Here is a 17,441-nt window from a genome sequence, read left to right on the forward strand (position 1 = left end):
CGTATGGTTTTGCCAGGTCCAGATATGCCTGATTTTTTTTTCTTTATTGAAATATTTCAAGCCCCAGCACTTAGGGTGGGAATATAAAGCAACACCTACTCCCGGGCATGAAAATAAAGTGCTATAAAAGTGATGATAAGGTGAAATGTTGAGTATCCTACAAAAATTATTTCTCATTGGAATTGATGGGACGGTAATAATACTGGCGAGCTGTATATGAATAATTATTCAATTTTTTGTCTTGCTGCTGAAGAGACTCTCTCTCTCTCCCCATGGAGGGTTTGGCATGCGAGGGGGAACCATATAATGAGGCACAGTAAATGGTTATTGTTGAGCATGACACATTTTTTTGTTTGGCAGATATACCCATTTTCACTTACCCACTCATGTGCCAGTGGGGATATATGAGCAACAGGCAAACCGATTAGCAACAGAAAACAGTGCGGACAGCAGAATGAGATAAAGGTTAGTCCTCCCCTTGCTTTGGCCTTTTAACTGTGTTTATACACTCAGGCACAAATCATCCTGAGCCGAGGTGAGCTGTGCAGAACATCCCTGTCCCATCCACTCCCAGTCTGTAGAGCATTATCTCAGAGACTGACACGCTTTGTCTCTCACAAAGCTGCTGCATGTCGGCAGAACAATGGAGCGGCAGAGTTGCGAGCCGTGGAATCAGTCTGGTGCAACAACCTAGTGTAGGTACAGCAGAGAGAGGGGGGTATACTAATTTATCATGAAAGATGCCATTACCATGCCAATGACTTCTCACAGAACACAATAATAAGCACAAAAATAATAGAAATTTAAACAACAGCCGAGGGCTTTTAGCCAGGGAGGGTTGTGTTAATGAAAAACTGTTGCCTGTTTACAAGAACTCCACATTGAAAGCTGGTGAGGGAAGTGCAAGAAAAACACAGTGAGATAAGCATTAACCACTAACCAGCTGCATTTGTATTATTTTTTTATTTATTTTTTTTTTATTCTTGCTAATTGAGATGTCTAGACACATTCTGTCAAATCTCAGTGAGATAAGGAAGTAGGCTGAACCATCTCGGTGAAGAATAGAGCACACTAATCCACTTAGAAAGTCTGAGGGATTTTCATTCACTATCCTAGAAAATGCTTGGCTTATCAAAATGTTTTCACATGCACATTTGGCCACTTTTTCCTTGAGGAACAATAGCATTCTGCAAACAGCCTTGTGGCCCCCAAAAACAAAGCAACAGCAACCATTTAACTAATATTCAAATCAGTGGTTGAGGACTGCTTGGGACATTTTTTTTCCTTCTAAATAATATGCAAAAACAGAATTTTAACATTTTAGCCTACTTTACTGAAGAATGTTTTATGGCGCTTTAAGATTAAACAAAATGCATTCATATTACCCAACAAAATATTTTCTGGAACAGCAGCTGAGTGATGCGTGAGGTTGTAAACTTGCACAAAATAGCTGTGTCACAATTCAGGCGCTCCATCCTTCCAAGGACACGCCCTTCCAAGGTGTGATCCTGCAGGGGTTGAGACAGTCCAGTCTGAGGACGACTGTCACTGTTCCCGCTCTTACTGCCACGTTGAAAAAGATGAAATTCTGCCTACCAACCTTGACAAAACGTGAGATTTTAATGCCTCAGTTTGAACAGGTGTACACTCACTGCACTCCTGTTTTTGAAACCATATCCTTTTCTTTTTAATTCCAATAAATCTTGGGATATGTGCAGCCTTATGTCCATCCTTTCACAGGAAAAGGAAAGGAGGACACATTTGAAAGTCCAGATGGGACAGCCTAGTTGACGTGGGAAACAATTGGTGCTCAAATACAGCACCTGAAGTGGGAAACCATCTTAGTTTAGCATGCTAACACACTAATGTTTCCTATGTGACATGAACAGCAGATTTCCTGAGGGACTAGTAAGGGATCATCTTGTCTCTTATCTTGTTTTAAATGGCTCAGGATGCTTGTGCTGCCACAGTCACGTAGCTAGAAGTGATGTTCACACACATTAGAAAGCAGACCAAATGCAAGGACTTTGTTATCAACCTGTTTGAATGAGCCTCTACAAGACAAAGAGTTTGCCCAATTCAGCAACACAGGAGCAAACTAGGAGATCTAGCCTTTTCTCTGCACAACCAATCACAAAATACAGAACAAGTTATAAAACCAATTCAGTTCCCACGCCAGGGACACCAACGTGGGAGGACAAGGACAACAACGCTGTCACTTTATGATGTGAAGCGATAACCTTGGAGTGGTTGGCAGCTTTGTTGAGTTCTGAGTTCTCATCTTAAGTTGTGTTTCTTCACATTCTTCAGAGACTTTCTGTCTGCTCGTATGAAATGTCACAACGCGGCAGAGCTCAGTTTGGGCTGAGGGATTCAGCTTGATGGGAAAACACGCAACTGCAAGAGAAAATGAAGGAATCTGCTGTTTCACGGTTGAATTGAATGTTCAGAGACAGAATTTTTCAAACTAAGTGAAAATAGAAAAATTGAGTCTGCAATGAGATATATCCTTTTGGCTCAAGGACACAATGTGATTCATCTACGTCTGTCTGCATGAGCTTGAGTGATGCTCTTTAACTGCACTTAAGAGCATGAGAAACGCACAGTTATGGGCAGTTAAATAACAACAGTCGGTTAAGGAGGGAAGAGCTGTGCTGCCTGACGGTTCGCAGGACTAATGGATCCTTATATATTTATGAGTGGAGAATGGAAAGTTGCCAGATATATCATTAAGACGTGTGTGCAAATTTGTATGCATGGTTTCAATCTCTTTGTTTAGTTGATTTGAAACAACACAAAGGACTTTAGAGAAATTACATCATGTCAAACTGAATAACATCAGTGCCTTTTTAGGCAGCAAACACACACACACACACACACACACACACACACACACACACACACGAGATATGAAAAATCAGTCTTGGGATGCAGAAGCATGCCCAGTCCGTGCTCAAGGTTTTATTGCGGGATTGTGGGGTCAAAGGGTAACTAATTGCGTGACTCATGGAGGTCAGCATCACTGTGGCCTTCTGCTAGAGCGCTGGAACACCACTGGTAGGTCTGTCAGGCAAGACAAATGAACTCCGACCTCCCTGCTGATGACATCGACCTCAGTCAGCAAACACCCACCACATCTTAATCTGGGTCACGGCGAAAGGCGCAGAACACTGAAACTGGCCCAGACGTTACGTGCCGTAGGAGCTATCATTGATATTTACCTGGTCTTGTATCCAATCACTCATCAAATATCTTTCAGTCTCCATGAGGATGCACACTTACTTGGTAGCAGTCTATTGCTTTTTGTTTGGCATAAATGAAAGTTATTAGGTTATTTGCAATCTCATATACCTAATGTAAGCGTTCTTGTACAAGCTGCTTGTTCTTTTTCCAGAGACCCCATGAGAAGTTTTTCACTCCAACTGGAATTCCAGAGCAAGTCTCAGTTTTACAGAGCAACCACCTGAGCAGAGGTAGTAGTCAAGCATTTTTTCGCCTGTCAATAATTAGCTGACTCTCTAATCAGCTGTTTTAGCGCCTTCTCATTGAGCTATATCACAGAAGACGTGGAGGCTTTTCATCATCAGTAAACCACCGCCTGAAGCACACTGATAGCTGACTCTACTGTCTGGAATGTAGTTGCAGTTGTAGCCCAATAAAAGGTCGGCTTTGTGTGTGTGTGTGTGTGTGTGCGTGTGTTGGTATGCCATCCTGTTGCAAAGAACTTACAAATACTTGTGATGGATGGATAAAAATCACATGACAACTCCAGGCTGCCGGAAAGGGTATTGTGATGAAGGTCTAGGGATCATCCAAAGAAAAGGAGTATCTCGCTTTCATGATTAAGAAAATGTCAAAAGGGATTTCCCTTCCTAAACAGAGACTGCAATCATGTGAGGCTACCAGCCAAAGAGACAGGGGCAGATGGGACATCTCCCCCCTCCCTCTCTCTTTGCAAACTGTTTTGGAGACAAAAATGACCCGGACCTGTGTCAACAGCTGGGAAAAGCATCCCTCGCCGTGCTTTTGTGAAAGTGATAAAAATAACACCGTGAAGTACCCCGCAGTGTGTTACGCCCTGAAAGGTCTGTTTTTCCTGGCCAGGAGGGTCACTGTCAGGCAAAACTGGACCTCCAGCCAACTCACATCAAGGCAGCACTTTCCTAGCCTCCATTTTCGCCCCTGTCTTTTCCTGTTTTGACAGGAAACAGGAGATGATAACACACTCGCACAAACAAGCAGAGATTGCCTCCGACCTGCTGCCGGGCTGTCCTCGTGTGGCAGTGGATGTCTGTTTGCTTTAGAGGGCCTCGTGTCAAAGCGCACAAAAAAATAACACACTAACTGTCTAGTAAAAACACGGACACCAGGCCAGTGTGACGCACAGGCATGGTCACGGACACACCTGGCACATTCACACACCGCGCACACACCTGTCTTCATGCCAAGCTTGAATAACCTTTCCAAACACTGGTAGAGTCTTCTGTATGTTGGGCATTTCCATAGAGGCTCCCAGCATCATGCCAACACAGTGTCAAACAAAAGAAGGCAATAAAATAGACCACGAAAGTCACAGACACAGGCCTGAAAGAGGAGAGATGAAAGCCAGGATGGTCGCCACGGGGACCCGAGCATAAACTGAGGAGTCGAGCGGGGGTGCAGTGTCAATATCTAGCAGAGAGAGGAAGGGAAGGTTGAGGAGAATTGCTGGCATCAGAGTTGGGGCGGGGTTTGCTTTGAAGGCCATGGGAGGTGTAGTTGGGTAGCGTCTCTCGTTCGAACCTCTTTTTGGAATGCGAGTCTTTTATGTTGTCAGGAAGCACACCACGGTGAGACACAACAAGTGGAGTGACGGGGCCATTAGGGAGGCTTTGTTGATGGTGAGAGAAGGTACAAAGGAGCGGGACACTTTGATTGCCCCCTCTGACGCCCCCCCCCCCCACACACCCCACACCCTCTCGGTCTTTGTTTATGAGCTAATTAAGCATTGTTCAGCTGCTGCAGGAGCCTCCAGCCCTCCATCCCCACAGCACCGCCAGGACTTTCAATGGCTACTGTAGGGCTTTTACAGCACCTTCTGTAACTACCCACACAGGAATCACTTTCTGACCCCCTTTTTAGTTTGGGGAAGTAAGCCCCAAACTGTGTATTGTGTGCATAAATGCCTGGCAAATGCGTTTAAGAGGCGAAGGGAGTGCATACAAGCGATGGAAACATACAGGTGTAGTCTGATACAGCAAAATTTTGCTCAAATGTGATCTGCAGTGACCGTTTCTGTGGGAGTTCAAGGGTGCCCCGGTGTCACACTTTGGTTGGACACTGCAGCCAAGACAGCGCCACACCCAAAGAGATGAAAACATAAACACCCAGCGTGGGGCGAGGAGAGAGGGCAAGAGGTCAACAGATGAACAGAACTTCTTGCCACGTGGATGTGGCAACGACCATGTGAGGGCGATGTAGATGTTTGGGTGGAGAAATTATTACAGAAGGACATATTGAAATTAGAATAGAAATTGAGCAGAAATGTGTCTACCTGTGTTGTGGTCGTGCAGAGAAATTAAAAAATAAATAAATAAATAAATCAGTTTCTGCATTGTCTGTGCATATTCTCATTCATCCAGGCCATAGTCGTATCCGGCCAACAATTGAATGAAACGCAACTAGACTGGACTGTATTTAGGTTTGTCAAAGACAGTTTGCCTCCTTATCCCAGGGGCTTCATCAGTTTGGTACGCATCGGTCCAACTACTGTTTCTGCATTAACCACATAATAACACAAGAATGGGCTGATCAAAGCTGATCAGTTAAACTCAGGCCAAAGGTCATCTGAGTAAGCCTTCCCCTGAAAACTGATGGATCACACTGAAGTCTGACTAAAGCTGACACAACCTGTAAAACAATGTGTGTAAATAAAACCACCAATTGACTCCATAATGGTTTTACAGCCTGCTCGCTGTCCGGACTTGCAGTGGTCATTGGAGAATGTTGCTGGTTTCAAAGTTTTGCCTCTTGCTGAGAGTTGCTGCTCTTGAAGGACGTAAAGGGAAGGGGGGGCGGAGGAAGCGGGGGGATGCATTGGACATAGAAAAGGGGGAGAGGACTGGACACAACAGCAGCATCCACTCCAGTAAAGCTAAGCAGGAATTCACCAAGACCAGAGATGCAGGTGTGCTCGCTGAGAGCGTCCCTCCTTTTCATCGGGCATCTGAGGGAAGTGAGCATTTCCGTGTTGCACTGACATGTTCAAAGGCATTCCAGCTATGTTTTTGTTTGATGCATAAATTTAGAGCTGTAAACACAAGCTACATTTCTGAGAAGCAACAGGGATGAACTGCTGCCAAACACCCTGAGGCAAACAAATACCTAAAAACACATCACATTAACAATGACAATTTCAGAAAAACATGTTGGAAAAAAAAAAGGGAACTGAAAGCAGCTCTAAACAAAAGTGAAATGGAAAGCCAAATAACTGAGCTCAACAAATTAGGCCAGATAGTAGCAATTAGGGTGGGAGACCGCTATTAACGTCAAAAACTAAAAAGTTTAACAGCAAACATGGACGAGCTACAAAACTCTGCACATACAGATCCACACACACACACACACACACACTCAGTTTTGTGTCTCGCGCCCAGCATGGAACCCAAGCGCTTAGCTGGGGGTCCGCGCTGTGAGGCCCAACAGTTAGTTCCCAGAACAGCGAGGATGGCTCAACTTTTATAGGCTGGTGCTGAACTGATACTCAGCAGCAAACGCAGAGGATGGAGAGGCAGTTTGGGACTCGTAAACAGAGAGGTTTAAGTTTAAGTGCCCCACACACAAAGAAGATAAAACAGACCAGAGCTCTTCAGCAGATAGAGTGACATCATAAAATAGAGCGGTGGTAGCAAGAGGAGAAGCATAAAGGACGGATCTATTAATGGGAGTAGGTACATGGGAGAGAGATGGGACGGTTTACTCCACCCGCTGGGAGTAATGCCTATCTGAAGATAGCACCGTTTCTCACCACAGCACTTTTCTGCTGATCTGAATATAAATCTTATTAGCACAATTTAGCGTTTTTCTGAACATCCTTGACTTCCCAAATGTTTGTGTTTACTGTCACGGTGCAAGTACACTTTGCCTGTTTTTTTCTTTATTTAGTTTATGTTCGGTTGATGCTCCCTGACTATTATCCCTGCAAACAATGGGTTAGACAGAGGATATAAAAGGAGGCTGTCAAGTATCAGTGCCTGGAGCATCGAAAAACACTGTTGAAACGTGTTGTTGTTGAAAGGGTTTTTTTTTTTTTTGACAAATTCTCTTCAAGTACTACAAAAAAAAAAATGAACAAATACACTTTTTTTCCCCAAAAGTGCACCAGACTGTTGACTTCACCAATCGTGGATAAGAAGCACCGCTACTGTATCTTGATCAGTTTCCTCTGGTGAAAATCCATGATGAAAATCCATACAGCTGAGGCTGACCTTTTCACTGTTCCACCTAGTGAGAAATTCAGACACACTATTTTACATGGGCATCAAAGCAACTTCCTGCCATTTTGTAGAACGCTTTGCTACACCAGTCCGTTTAAAATGTCAACAGGCAAACTGCACAGTGGAGTCATTCAATAATGGAAGAAATGTGCATGCTGAAACAGGCACTTCCTATTTCTTCCTTTCTAGTCCTTCTGAAGGGGATACACGCTTTTGTGCAAATCTTTTGTGTCAGATTTTTATTTAATGGTAAAGGCCCACAATTAAAGTAATTACTAAGTGTAAGGTAGTTAAGTAGTAAGAGCAATGATAGGTCCATATGATCCTCATATGAGCACATAACTAGCAGGAAGTCAGGCAGGTAGAGCTGAAATCAGATCTTAAGAGAGATTGTATTTTCATTATTTCCCCCCCTAAAGCTAGGCACACCAAGTACCATAGTAATGGCACTGGCCCGTCACCTTCTCCATCACCTTCTCCATTAACCAAACCACCACCAGGCCTGCGTGCTGGAAGATGAAGATAAAACACTGTCTGTAATAATGCAATCATAAATTGGTGGCAGTTAAGTTCAGAAAGATAGATGACTTCTGCTGCAAAGTGTAAAGGATGGAGGGACTCTGAAAGTGCTTCATCTCTCTCTTTTCCTCTAGTACTTACACGCACATTCACACATCATCAATACATACACTCTTCCCTGCTCACAGAGCTGGACACTGAAGCATGAAATGAACATGAGCAGCGTGAACTTTGACTGGCATTTTCACACTGTGGCAGGATTTATGGAGCACTATATACGTATCTGAATGAGCTCCTGACAATAAAGAATAGCCTGACGCATAGCAGGGGAGCTCAGTAAGACGGGTTAACGCAGCCCATCTACCAATCACAGGACAAGTCATCACAATCCATCTACTATTTCACAAACACAAATAGAAACACACAGGGGTGCGTGCATACCGCCACTCAGACACATATATAGAGCTGTGACATGAAGGCACAGCAGCAACTCGACACAAACATAATTTACTGCTGTTTGTCACTCAGAAACTTTTGGATTTGAAGAGAAGTAGTAACAAAAATGTCACTTTCAGGACTTTTGTAACTGCAGTAACGCAGCAGGATACACAGTCATGAGTTCCTCTTGGCTCTCAGGATGGATTCCCTGGATATCGATGAAATGTGAGCTTACTGAGTTTAGTTGTGAACCAACTAACAAAATGTGTGAATGGCTGCTTTAACCACTGCTCTTACATCAAAGATGCAATAGCTACCAATCCGAAAGGAGTACTTACAAAGCGCATCATCTCTGCAGTCCCCTTCAGCTCTGCAGAGATTTTCTTAGCATCTGCCGTTTTTTTTTTTTTTAATTATTTTATTTTACGGCCAACAACGTCCTCGTTTTGGATGACTGCTAATATCGCTTCATGTCTGTTTGAATAACAAATGGGCAAGTGTAACAACTCCACGAGGCGATGACTATCAGCAGCTACACAGCTTCCATTTAGCCCCAAAGTTTTTCCTTCGCCCAGTCCTGTACTTCATTAAATATTTCATCTTCTACCCCAAAGAATTTGTGCTACATACAAAAACCTTCATCATTTGTCATCTTTCAGTTTATTTCTCTTTGTGTAAGTAAGAAAGACAATCCCAACAAAAGCAATCTCTCTAAGTCTCTTGCGCTTGGCGCTTTGACAACAGCTGCTCAGAACTGGCTTTGCTCATTCTGCGTAAGCATTTATCACACATTTTGTAAACCTGCTTCTCGAGGCCACACTCAATGCACTCTCTGAGAGTAAATATTGCCAAACACTGGCAGCCCCCTGAACTGGCAGGTGACAAGTGGAAGCTCCATTGACATATGCCAAAGAGGAAGACAAACAATAGCAATGTCAAGTCCAACTTAGGCACCATACTCCACTGATCCGCTGTTTGCTATGAGCTAGGGAGCCACGCCCAAACAGCCCAGAGTTTGCTGTCTGCATATCCATCTTGGCAAGGATACACAGCACTGGCATGTTCTTTCAGCACATAGCTATAAGCCAGGCGATTTGTCTGCTACCACAAGGCCTGCTGTCAATTGAGTGCGTTTTATGGAGCCAGCAGGAGATTACCTCTAACTCAGTGTTCCTCAGTGTCTGTGTACCGTCTCGAAAATTTATCCCAACAACTATGTTTTCCCAATACTCCGAATCAGACTCAATAATGTGCAGCCTGCCTGGACTGTGCATGTCTCACATTACCATGATATACAGAGCCAAGCATAAAGCAAACATACATGCTCACCATCACACGCACACACAGCTCACTCTAAATTAATAGGTCAAATTGATTAAGTCCCGCTGGTTACACTTCTTGTTGCGTTCGCGTTATTTGCACATTGACATTTCTGCCTTTGTCGCTCTGTTCTCATGCTCTGCAGACTTGTGCTACGTTGTGACACATTGTCCTATCAGCCCAGACTGCAGAGCCATTGTTCCGTTTCAGTCTGGCTCATTGTAACACATGATCCTTCACCAAACAGCAGCAAACCCATTCAGACAAGTCCTATAATGCATGCCAACCATTCTTCAAATAAAAAAAAAATTATGTGAAACAGCTAAAGAATACAAGTGTTGTCAAAATCTCAGCTACACCCAGTGCTTTCATACAGAGACAAACGTCACAATGATCTTTAACAAAGAAAAACCAGATCCAGTTTTGAGTTTTGATTGTGTGACAGAGACATTCCTAAATTAAAATACTCAGTAAATATACTTTAAAACAGGTAGATGTGAGGCTATGGCCAGGTGATCTCAGTATTGTGTAAAGGCCAGATGCAGTCGGCTTTGTAAGGAAAACCACCTGCTTGCACCTTTAAATTTTACCCCTTAAAATCATAAGCTATCATTGGTTTTTGTACATATCAAATAAATGATAGAGCCATCCCTTTGTGAGCTTAAGGACAATGTGGGGTTGACTGTTTGAGCCTATATGCTTCATATTGAACAGACATGATGTGACTGGTATCAAGTCTTATGAATTTCCCATAAGCCAGAAAAAAGGGCTCCATTTCTAGAAAAAATGAAGATTTATAGCAACTTTTTAGTGATAACTTTGTGAAAAGCCACTTCAGGTGAACATTTACAGACAGTGAAGAACAGTGTCAAGACACTTGATTAAATGGAGTTCATCGCCTCTGGTAAAATAAAACCGCTTTCTCGTCAGATCGTTATAATGTTGCTTTGATTGAATGTCTTGCTGAATGGCTGAGAATGATAAAAGGTTGATTCTAAATGTTTGGCTTGTTTGAATTAGCACGGCATTGGAGCTTTTCAAGTAAATCCCCAGGTCTCAGCTGCTCTCTCTACTCCTGCGCACCTTGACAGGTAACAGAGGGAACATCTGGACATCTCTTTGTAGAAATTACAGCAGTATGCAGCTGCACCACAAAGGGTCAGATGGCCAGAAGAGGAGACATTATGGTAAATTCTGTGTGTGTGTGTGTGTGTGGGGGCATCTGCTGGGAAGGCTCACTCAGCTCCTGTTTAGCAAGGCCAACTGTGGATTCAGTCTAAGTAACAGGGAGCTCAGTGCCAATGTAAGGAATGGCGGTTATTCTTTAACCTCCAACAGATTCCTTCAGTCTCCGTCTGGTTAAAGGCAGCGAGCATCAGCCTCACTGCAGCTCATTTTCCATCAGGCCTCGCATCTGCACACCCTTAACCCATTTCCTGCACTCTGCCTCTCAGCAATTTAGCCTTGCAATTGCGATAAGTAGTAGAAGGGGGTAGCAACAACTGCGGTCAATTCACCGTCAGCTTGCCAAATTAAAGATGTAAAATGAAACTGTGAAGATATGGCCTTCATTCCTGACTTGCCTCAAGGTTAGAGAGGAAAAAAAAAGGCCAGTGAAAGTGCTTTGAAATGAAGGAACCAGCTGTGAAAATCTGCAGGCAGGAAAGTGAACAAGAAACTATTTATTCTGCTTTGGTGGTATAATATTTTTCAGTCTACCCAAGTCCTGCTGGTTTTGGTTTATGATTTCAGCATTTGTATTTTTGGATTAATTTTTACTTAATATATATACATATAAACACACACACACACACACACACACACACACACACACACACACACACACACACACACACACACACACGTGCATGTTAGCTAATTTTTTCATGAAGACATTTTCAAGACTAATGTTTCATGTTATCCAAACTCAAAGAAACACACAAAACCCAACACTCCAGCGCTTTTAAAAATTAAGCTTTCAGTACCTGACGATTGTGTTAAGTGGTGGACACACCTCATTGTGTTCCAAGAACATATTTACATTCAATGCCCAGCCTCGGAGTAATTGCAAGCAGCTGCATAGTGCTGAGACCCACAGATACAGTAGACTACTGTAGCACCATGACTGATGTATATGGTCTCTGTACCACTTGACACCAGATTATTGCTCTGTGCTTTAATGCAGGCACATGCCATAAAGCAGAAGTCACAGTGCACACTGGGATGAAACAAGGGGACCACTCAGCCCAGACTCTCCTGTATTCTCCTGTCTCGTCCTTCATCTCTTCCCAACCTCTCTGCAGTGTATGCACTGCTGAGCAGGCACACAGGCGCGCAACACACACACATACACATCAGACAGAGCCTCTAGGGCTCAGGTCCTTAGAGGAGAATAGAATAATATGGTCATGCTCTGTTCTACGTTAGCTCAAGTTTCACAACCAGAGGGGTTTTTCACACAGTCTTTTTTTCTGCCCTCCCTCTCATCCGTCTGTCAGTCACCCTACTGTCGTCCACCCTCCTGCAGCAAAACCTGGGAACATACACCTGTTCCTGACCAGGTCAGCCCCCTGAAACCTTAGCCCACCATAAAGAATGGGGGGAACTGACAGAAAAGTCAAAGGTCAGTCAACAAAGGACAGGCAACGCACCCACCACATGGCCAGAAAGCAGTTGCAAAGTAGGTAAATCTGCAGCCGTTCACAATCACCCACTTCTTCCCTGTGTCTCCTGAAACATTTCTCTGACATTACCTTGTAAACACACATTCATCACTGCACAGTACTATAATCAACAGTGTCATTTTCCTGTTAGCTCCTTGGCCATGGCAACCAAACACTCTGCCCCTTTTTTATGTGAGTTATACAAATCCTTAAGTGGGCAAAGAGGCACAAGATGAATTAGAAAGCAAGCAACATGCTCAGTGCATGAGAACTATGGACATACAGCCAAATGCCTGTATAAATATAGGTGTTTATTGCATACAAAACAAAATCAAACAAGCTCAGATCATACTTTCTCACTGGGTTCTAGGCCTGGGAACAATATTTGCATAGTGCAGAGTTGATTGATTTCCTTTTTTGAGACTTGGGGGAAATAAAACACAATTTAAAAACACTTACAAAGCTCTGCATTTTGAGTGGCTCAAGGGTCAAATAAGGAACAGAGCAGAAACAAATCAAACATGAATCCAAATGAGCCATGTGAGAAAATTACTGTTCCAATCATTTAGAAATTCAACATGAAAAAAAGCTGCCGAAAGACCTTGCGGTAAAAACTAATTCCTGCCGTCACATTCATTGTCACACTCACACACGCCACCCATAATCACCTTGGACACGTTGTGCATATATCAGCAGTGCACTGTATTCATGATTACTTGATGGTTTGCTCATTCCCTATAAACCAAGATTTAACTTCATTACCCCAGGATGCCTATTGTGGCCTGATTAGCTTGCGGTACTAAATTCAGTTTCCTCATTTCCCAAAGGCAAAGGTCACCGGAAAGGTGAGGTCTGGCTGCAACTGACCTCAACCTCCGGCAGCTAAACTTAATTCAGATCTCCAAGCCCTCGCAGCCCTGCAGGACATTCTCTGTTAATCAGTTGGTGTTCAAGTGGAGCTCCCCAGCACAAAAATCTGCTTTCACATTCATAGGCCTCAGTATTTATTGGCCCTGTGCTGTCTTCCTCATTGATCTCCCATTCCTGCAATATACCAAATCTCAATCTATCTACTCTAAGACCCTGGCTTCTTGACGATGGATAAAGTTTTTGAAATATTTCCCTATTCCAACATTTAGCTTTACATTGCAGCCTTTACGAAGGACAAACACTAATTACTCTTAGCTTAGATGAGTTGTTAATGTTCCTCCTCGAGTTAAACAAGGACATTAACACCACTGTCTTGCCTTGCCTAGACAACAAGTGTGTGTCCCCATTATTTAGCATTTTACACACTATTTTAACTATCTGACAGACTAGCTCTTTCCCCCTCCTGTCTTTCAGCTCAGCCAGCTATACAATTCCTATACAGACAAGGGGGTGACCTTTTTCTCATCAGTGTATTTCCCAAAATGGCTTTGTGTTGTCTCAACATTGTATCAAAGAAATTCTTGAGCCAGACCAATCATGCATTCATGCATATTTCATAAAAATAAGTCCAGTCTTTTTGGCTCCCATTCTCTGTTAATGTCAACTCTTCTGTGGTTCAGTGAATACAATTAAGGTCAGCCTCTTTTTTTTTTTTTTTTTTTTTTTTTTTTTTTTACAAAAAGGTATCAAGTGGCAGGGCCTCTGTCTAAATTGTGACTGAGGGGGGTAAACTGCTTCAGTCTGGCCACGGGTGAAGAATTATAGTCCTTACAAGTCACAATAACTCCAGGCTACTGGCTCCACACCAACCTAACCAGCTATTGTTGTCACTGACACACTCTTAACTTTTTCATGAGATGGTTGATGACACAGGCACAAAAGAACGTAGCTCATCTTATTGACCACATGACCAAAAACTCTGAAGTATCCTTTATAAACTAACCAGAAGAGGCCGAGAGTTTGCATTACTGAGCTGAGGTTGGATCTGATCCAGATGTGTGACTCTCTCTGTGTGCACCCTCAAGATCTTCTAAAAGTAAAAATCTAATTGGTTACTCTGAAGCTGAGATTTATGCAATTGTCTTCATAATATCAAACCCCACCTGGCTGCTGTGTCCTGCCACATTATACATAGTCTACAATTAGTGAAGCGAGACTGTCTCTGTTGAGGTCGGTCCTTACTATGGGGTTTAATTGTGCAAATTAAGAGGTGAATTCCCTTGGTTAGATAAAAGTCTGCAGGTTGGCAGGGTCTCTGTTGTTTCTGTCTGTCCTTTAAGAAAAGGGCACTTTCCTCAGGGTTTTTTAATCATCTGCCACCTGAATAACATAAAATGTGCCAAAGCGAGTCAAACTTATGGATCTTCGCTCCAGGACACAATTTCAGTAAAGTTAATTTGAGGCTGAGCCCTTTAACACAATGTCATTAAAATTTTCTAGTTAGAAAGCCATTGCAAATGAAGTGTATAAAGAGCAATTTGGTTGTACGTGCAGTTTGGGTAGTTTTCAGCAGTTGTCATATGACACTGCTGCTCTTGAAATAAGGCTGTTATGAAAGCAAAAAGCATGAAAGCATTTAATTGCTGCCAGTGGATGTGGTGGACGTCGAAAGAAAACGTCTTTTATTACTTTGTAAACTTATAGCTACAGTTTGGCTCACAATTCCTTTTATTATTTTATTATTTTTTTATTTTTTTATTTTGCAGGACATGCCGTAAGCAAGTTCCTTCAGACCCAAACAGGAAAACACAAAGGCTGTCTGGGAGACTAAAGTGTGTGTGAACAGTGAACTTTCCCTCTACTAGGCTTCATGTATGAAAGCATACTGACTCTACCCAAACAGTCTTCCTTGAATTTTTATCTACTTGCTACTACTACTGTATTGAAACAATAAGTCCAGAGGCAAAGTGAGGGGGGAGAGGGATGTCTGGGGACCAAGCTGACTTCCTCCTAAAAAAAAAAAAAAAAAAAAAAGGGCAGGCAGATGGAGAGGGAGGGGAAGTGCAACCCCGGGTAAACAGTCTCTGCTCTCGTCATTTTTTCCCATGACAATCGCAGACACAACACTGGCTGAACCCTCGCAGGTAGCATGATCCCAAACACACCAGCAGGCCTCCTGAGTTGCCCTGCTGACCTTATTCCCTCCACGGAGGAAGCAATTTGGAAGCGATCATCCATAAAGACGTCCATCCTATGAAGCCCAACAGGTGAGCAGCTCAAACGCACAAAGACAATGAGTTTATTATCTTCAGCTGCAGCAGCCCACACCATAACCCTGCCATCACTGTTTCCCACCCCTGAATTAAGGCCCAATTTAGCCATCAACAAGTGCAAAATAAGGCCAAAAAAAAGGGGCTGGCCTTCCTCTCTTTCCACAACACCGAGCACCTGGTGAAGGCCACAAAGCACTACTGGAGGGTCCCACACTAAAAAGGGGAGGTCAGCTCTCATAGAGGATAATGGCAGTTCGGGGGAGGCTTAATGTGCTTACACAGTGGATTTACCTGATACCTGAATATAGATCTGATATGCTCAGAACAAAGATTAGACCACACATACAGATGTCTGAAACAGTGAGCCCAGGTGCTTTAGAAATGCCCCCTTGTCCCTTGTATACTTGTTCCTGTATGAACATCGGGGGCTGTGGGATTCGGGGGTGAACCTTGAAAAGCTGTAATCCAATCTGACTTTAAAAGTCGCTCTCTAAAAACGGGACAACAAAGGAGAACCGACCCTAGGGCAGACCCAGCCCGCCACAACAACAGCAGTCTCAGGGCCTATATTTAACAGCAGTGGGAATTGTAGGGGCAGCCATACAGGAACACTTTCAATGCACAGCGAAGGTCGACTGGGACTTAACTTCCTCCTCAGTCTCCAACGTGAGCGACTCACTTAGTTCAAACCCCTCGACCCCCCACACCCAACAGCAAAATAAAGAGATAAGCATTGTTTAGCCAAACAATGGGCCACTTTCAAAGTCTCAAAAGCTTCCATTTTCACATCCAAGGCCAGCATTTGAAGTCAAGTACAGCAATAAACAACTTTACAAGTGGAAGATGAGAGCTTCAAAAGTGGGTTTAATTCAATCCTCCGTAGATCAGAAATGAATCGATAAAAGGTGGGAGCAGGTGCAGGTGAGCAAGATAGACAATGATGTTACAGCAGCTGACACAGAGAGGCTGCAGCAAAATACCCCTTTACTTTGTTTACAGCAGTGAATGCAACTTTCCGTGCACTCTCTAAACCTAATGTGTACATTTTTAGTTAGAAGTGCCATAAAATAACAAGCTGGTCACATTATTTCACACTTCAAGGGAGCAGTGAAAGTAAAAAGTTGGAGGATTGACTTAAACACCTGTGAGTTGTTTCACCAACCTTCAGTGAATTTTGCTCAGCCAAGACCAAGGCTTGCTTCTTCAGCTCTGACACTTTCTTCTGACATTGCTGACAAAAGCCTGCCTTCTCCTCCGACTCGGAGATGGAAACTGACCCGGCGCCCTCAGGAGGGGGCCGGCTGCAGCACCGCGCGTCCTCCGCAGACAGGAGTCTTTTTCTGGGGGTCACCGGAGACTCTCCGCCCGGGCATCCCTCCACCTTTACACAAGGAAGAGAAATAATAATAACGGGTTAGCTGCTTGGCTCTGTGTAGAGGGAGAGGTCACACCTCCAGCGTGTACAAGTGTGTGAGTGAAACTGTTTGCTAATGTCCTGGCGACCCGTCCAAGTAAAGAGCACCTGTGCAAGGCGTGTTCCTCTGAGCATGAGTGTCATTTTGTGTCTTTTTTTTGTGTTACCTGGGCACTCTGCACCCCTGCAGCTCTGCAACAAGCAGCGGCAAAGCACCCTTTAAACTCGGCCATGAGCACTGAGACACTTACAGTGAACATGCGGTTGCTTCCATCGGGAGCCGCAGCGCCCCAAAACGCGCTCATTCCCCCACACCAGGGCTACACCTTCAGGGGAACCTCTTCGTCACACTGAGCAAAGCGACGCAGAGCCATGGGCTGGACTGAGAGACCACCCGGAGGTTCACCGGTCATCTGTTAGGCTGCACCGGACCAGGAGCTGCTGATCGAAAGCGGCCGGTCAGCGTGTG

General features: G+C 43.8%; 1 protein-coding gene across 1 annotated transcript in view; it reads right to left on the minus strand.

The window, feature by feature from the left end:
• Nucleotides 1-17,441, minus strand: part of kif26ab (kinesin family member 26Ab) — a 63,217-nt gene extending 45,776 nt beyond the window's left edge. Inside the window, exons 1-2 of the mRNA XM_029493499.1 lie at nucleotides 17,224-17,441; nucleotides 16,721-16,939 (exon numbers count right to left, since the gene is read on the minus strand). Coding sequence (XP_029349359.1) covers nucleotides 16,721-16,939; nucleotides 17,224-17,277 — 273 coding nt within the window. The 5' untranslated portion in view covers nucleotides 17,278-17,441. The remainder of the gene's footprint in view (nucleotides 1-16,720; nucleotides 16,940-17,223) is intronic.

Source organism: Echeneis naucrates, chromosome 22 (assembly GCF_900963305.1).
Source record: "Echeneis naucrates chromosome 22, fEcheNa1.1, whole genome shotgun sequence".
NCBI lineage: Eukaryota > Metazoa > Chordata > Actinopteri > Carangiformes > Echeneidae > Echeneis > Echeneis naucrates.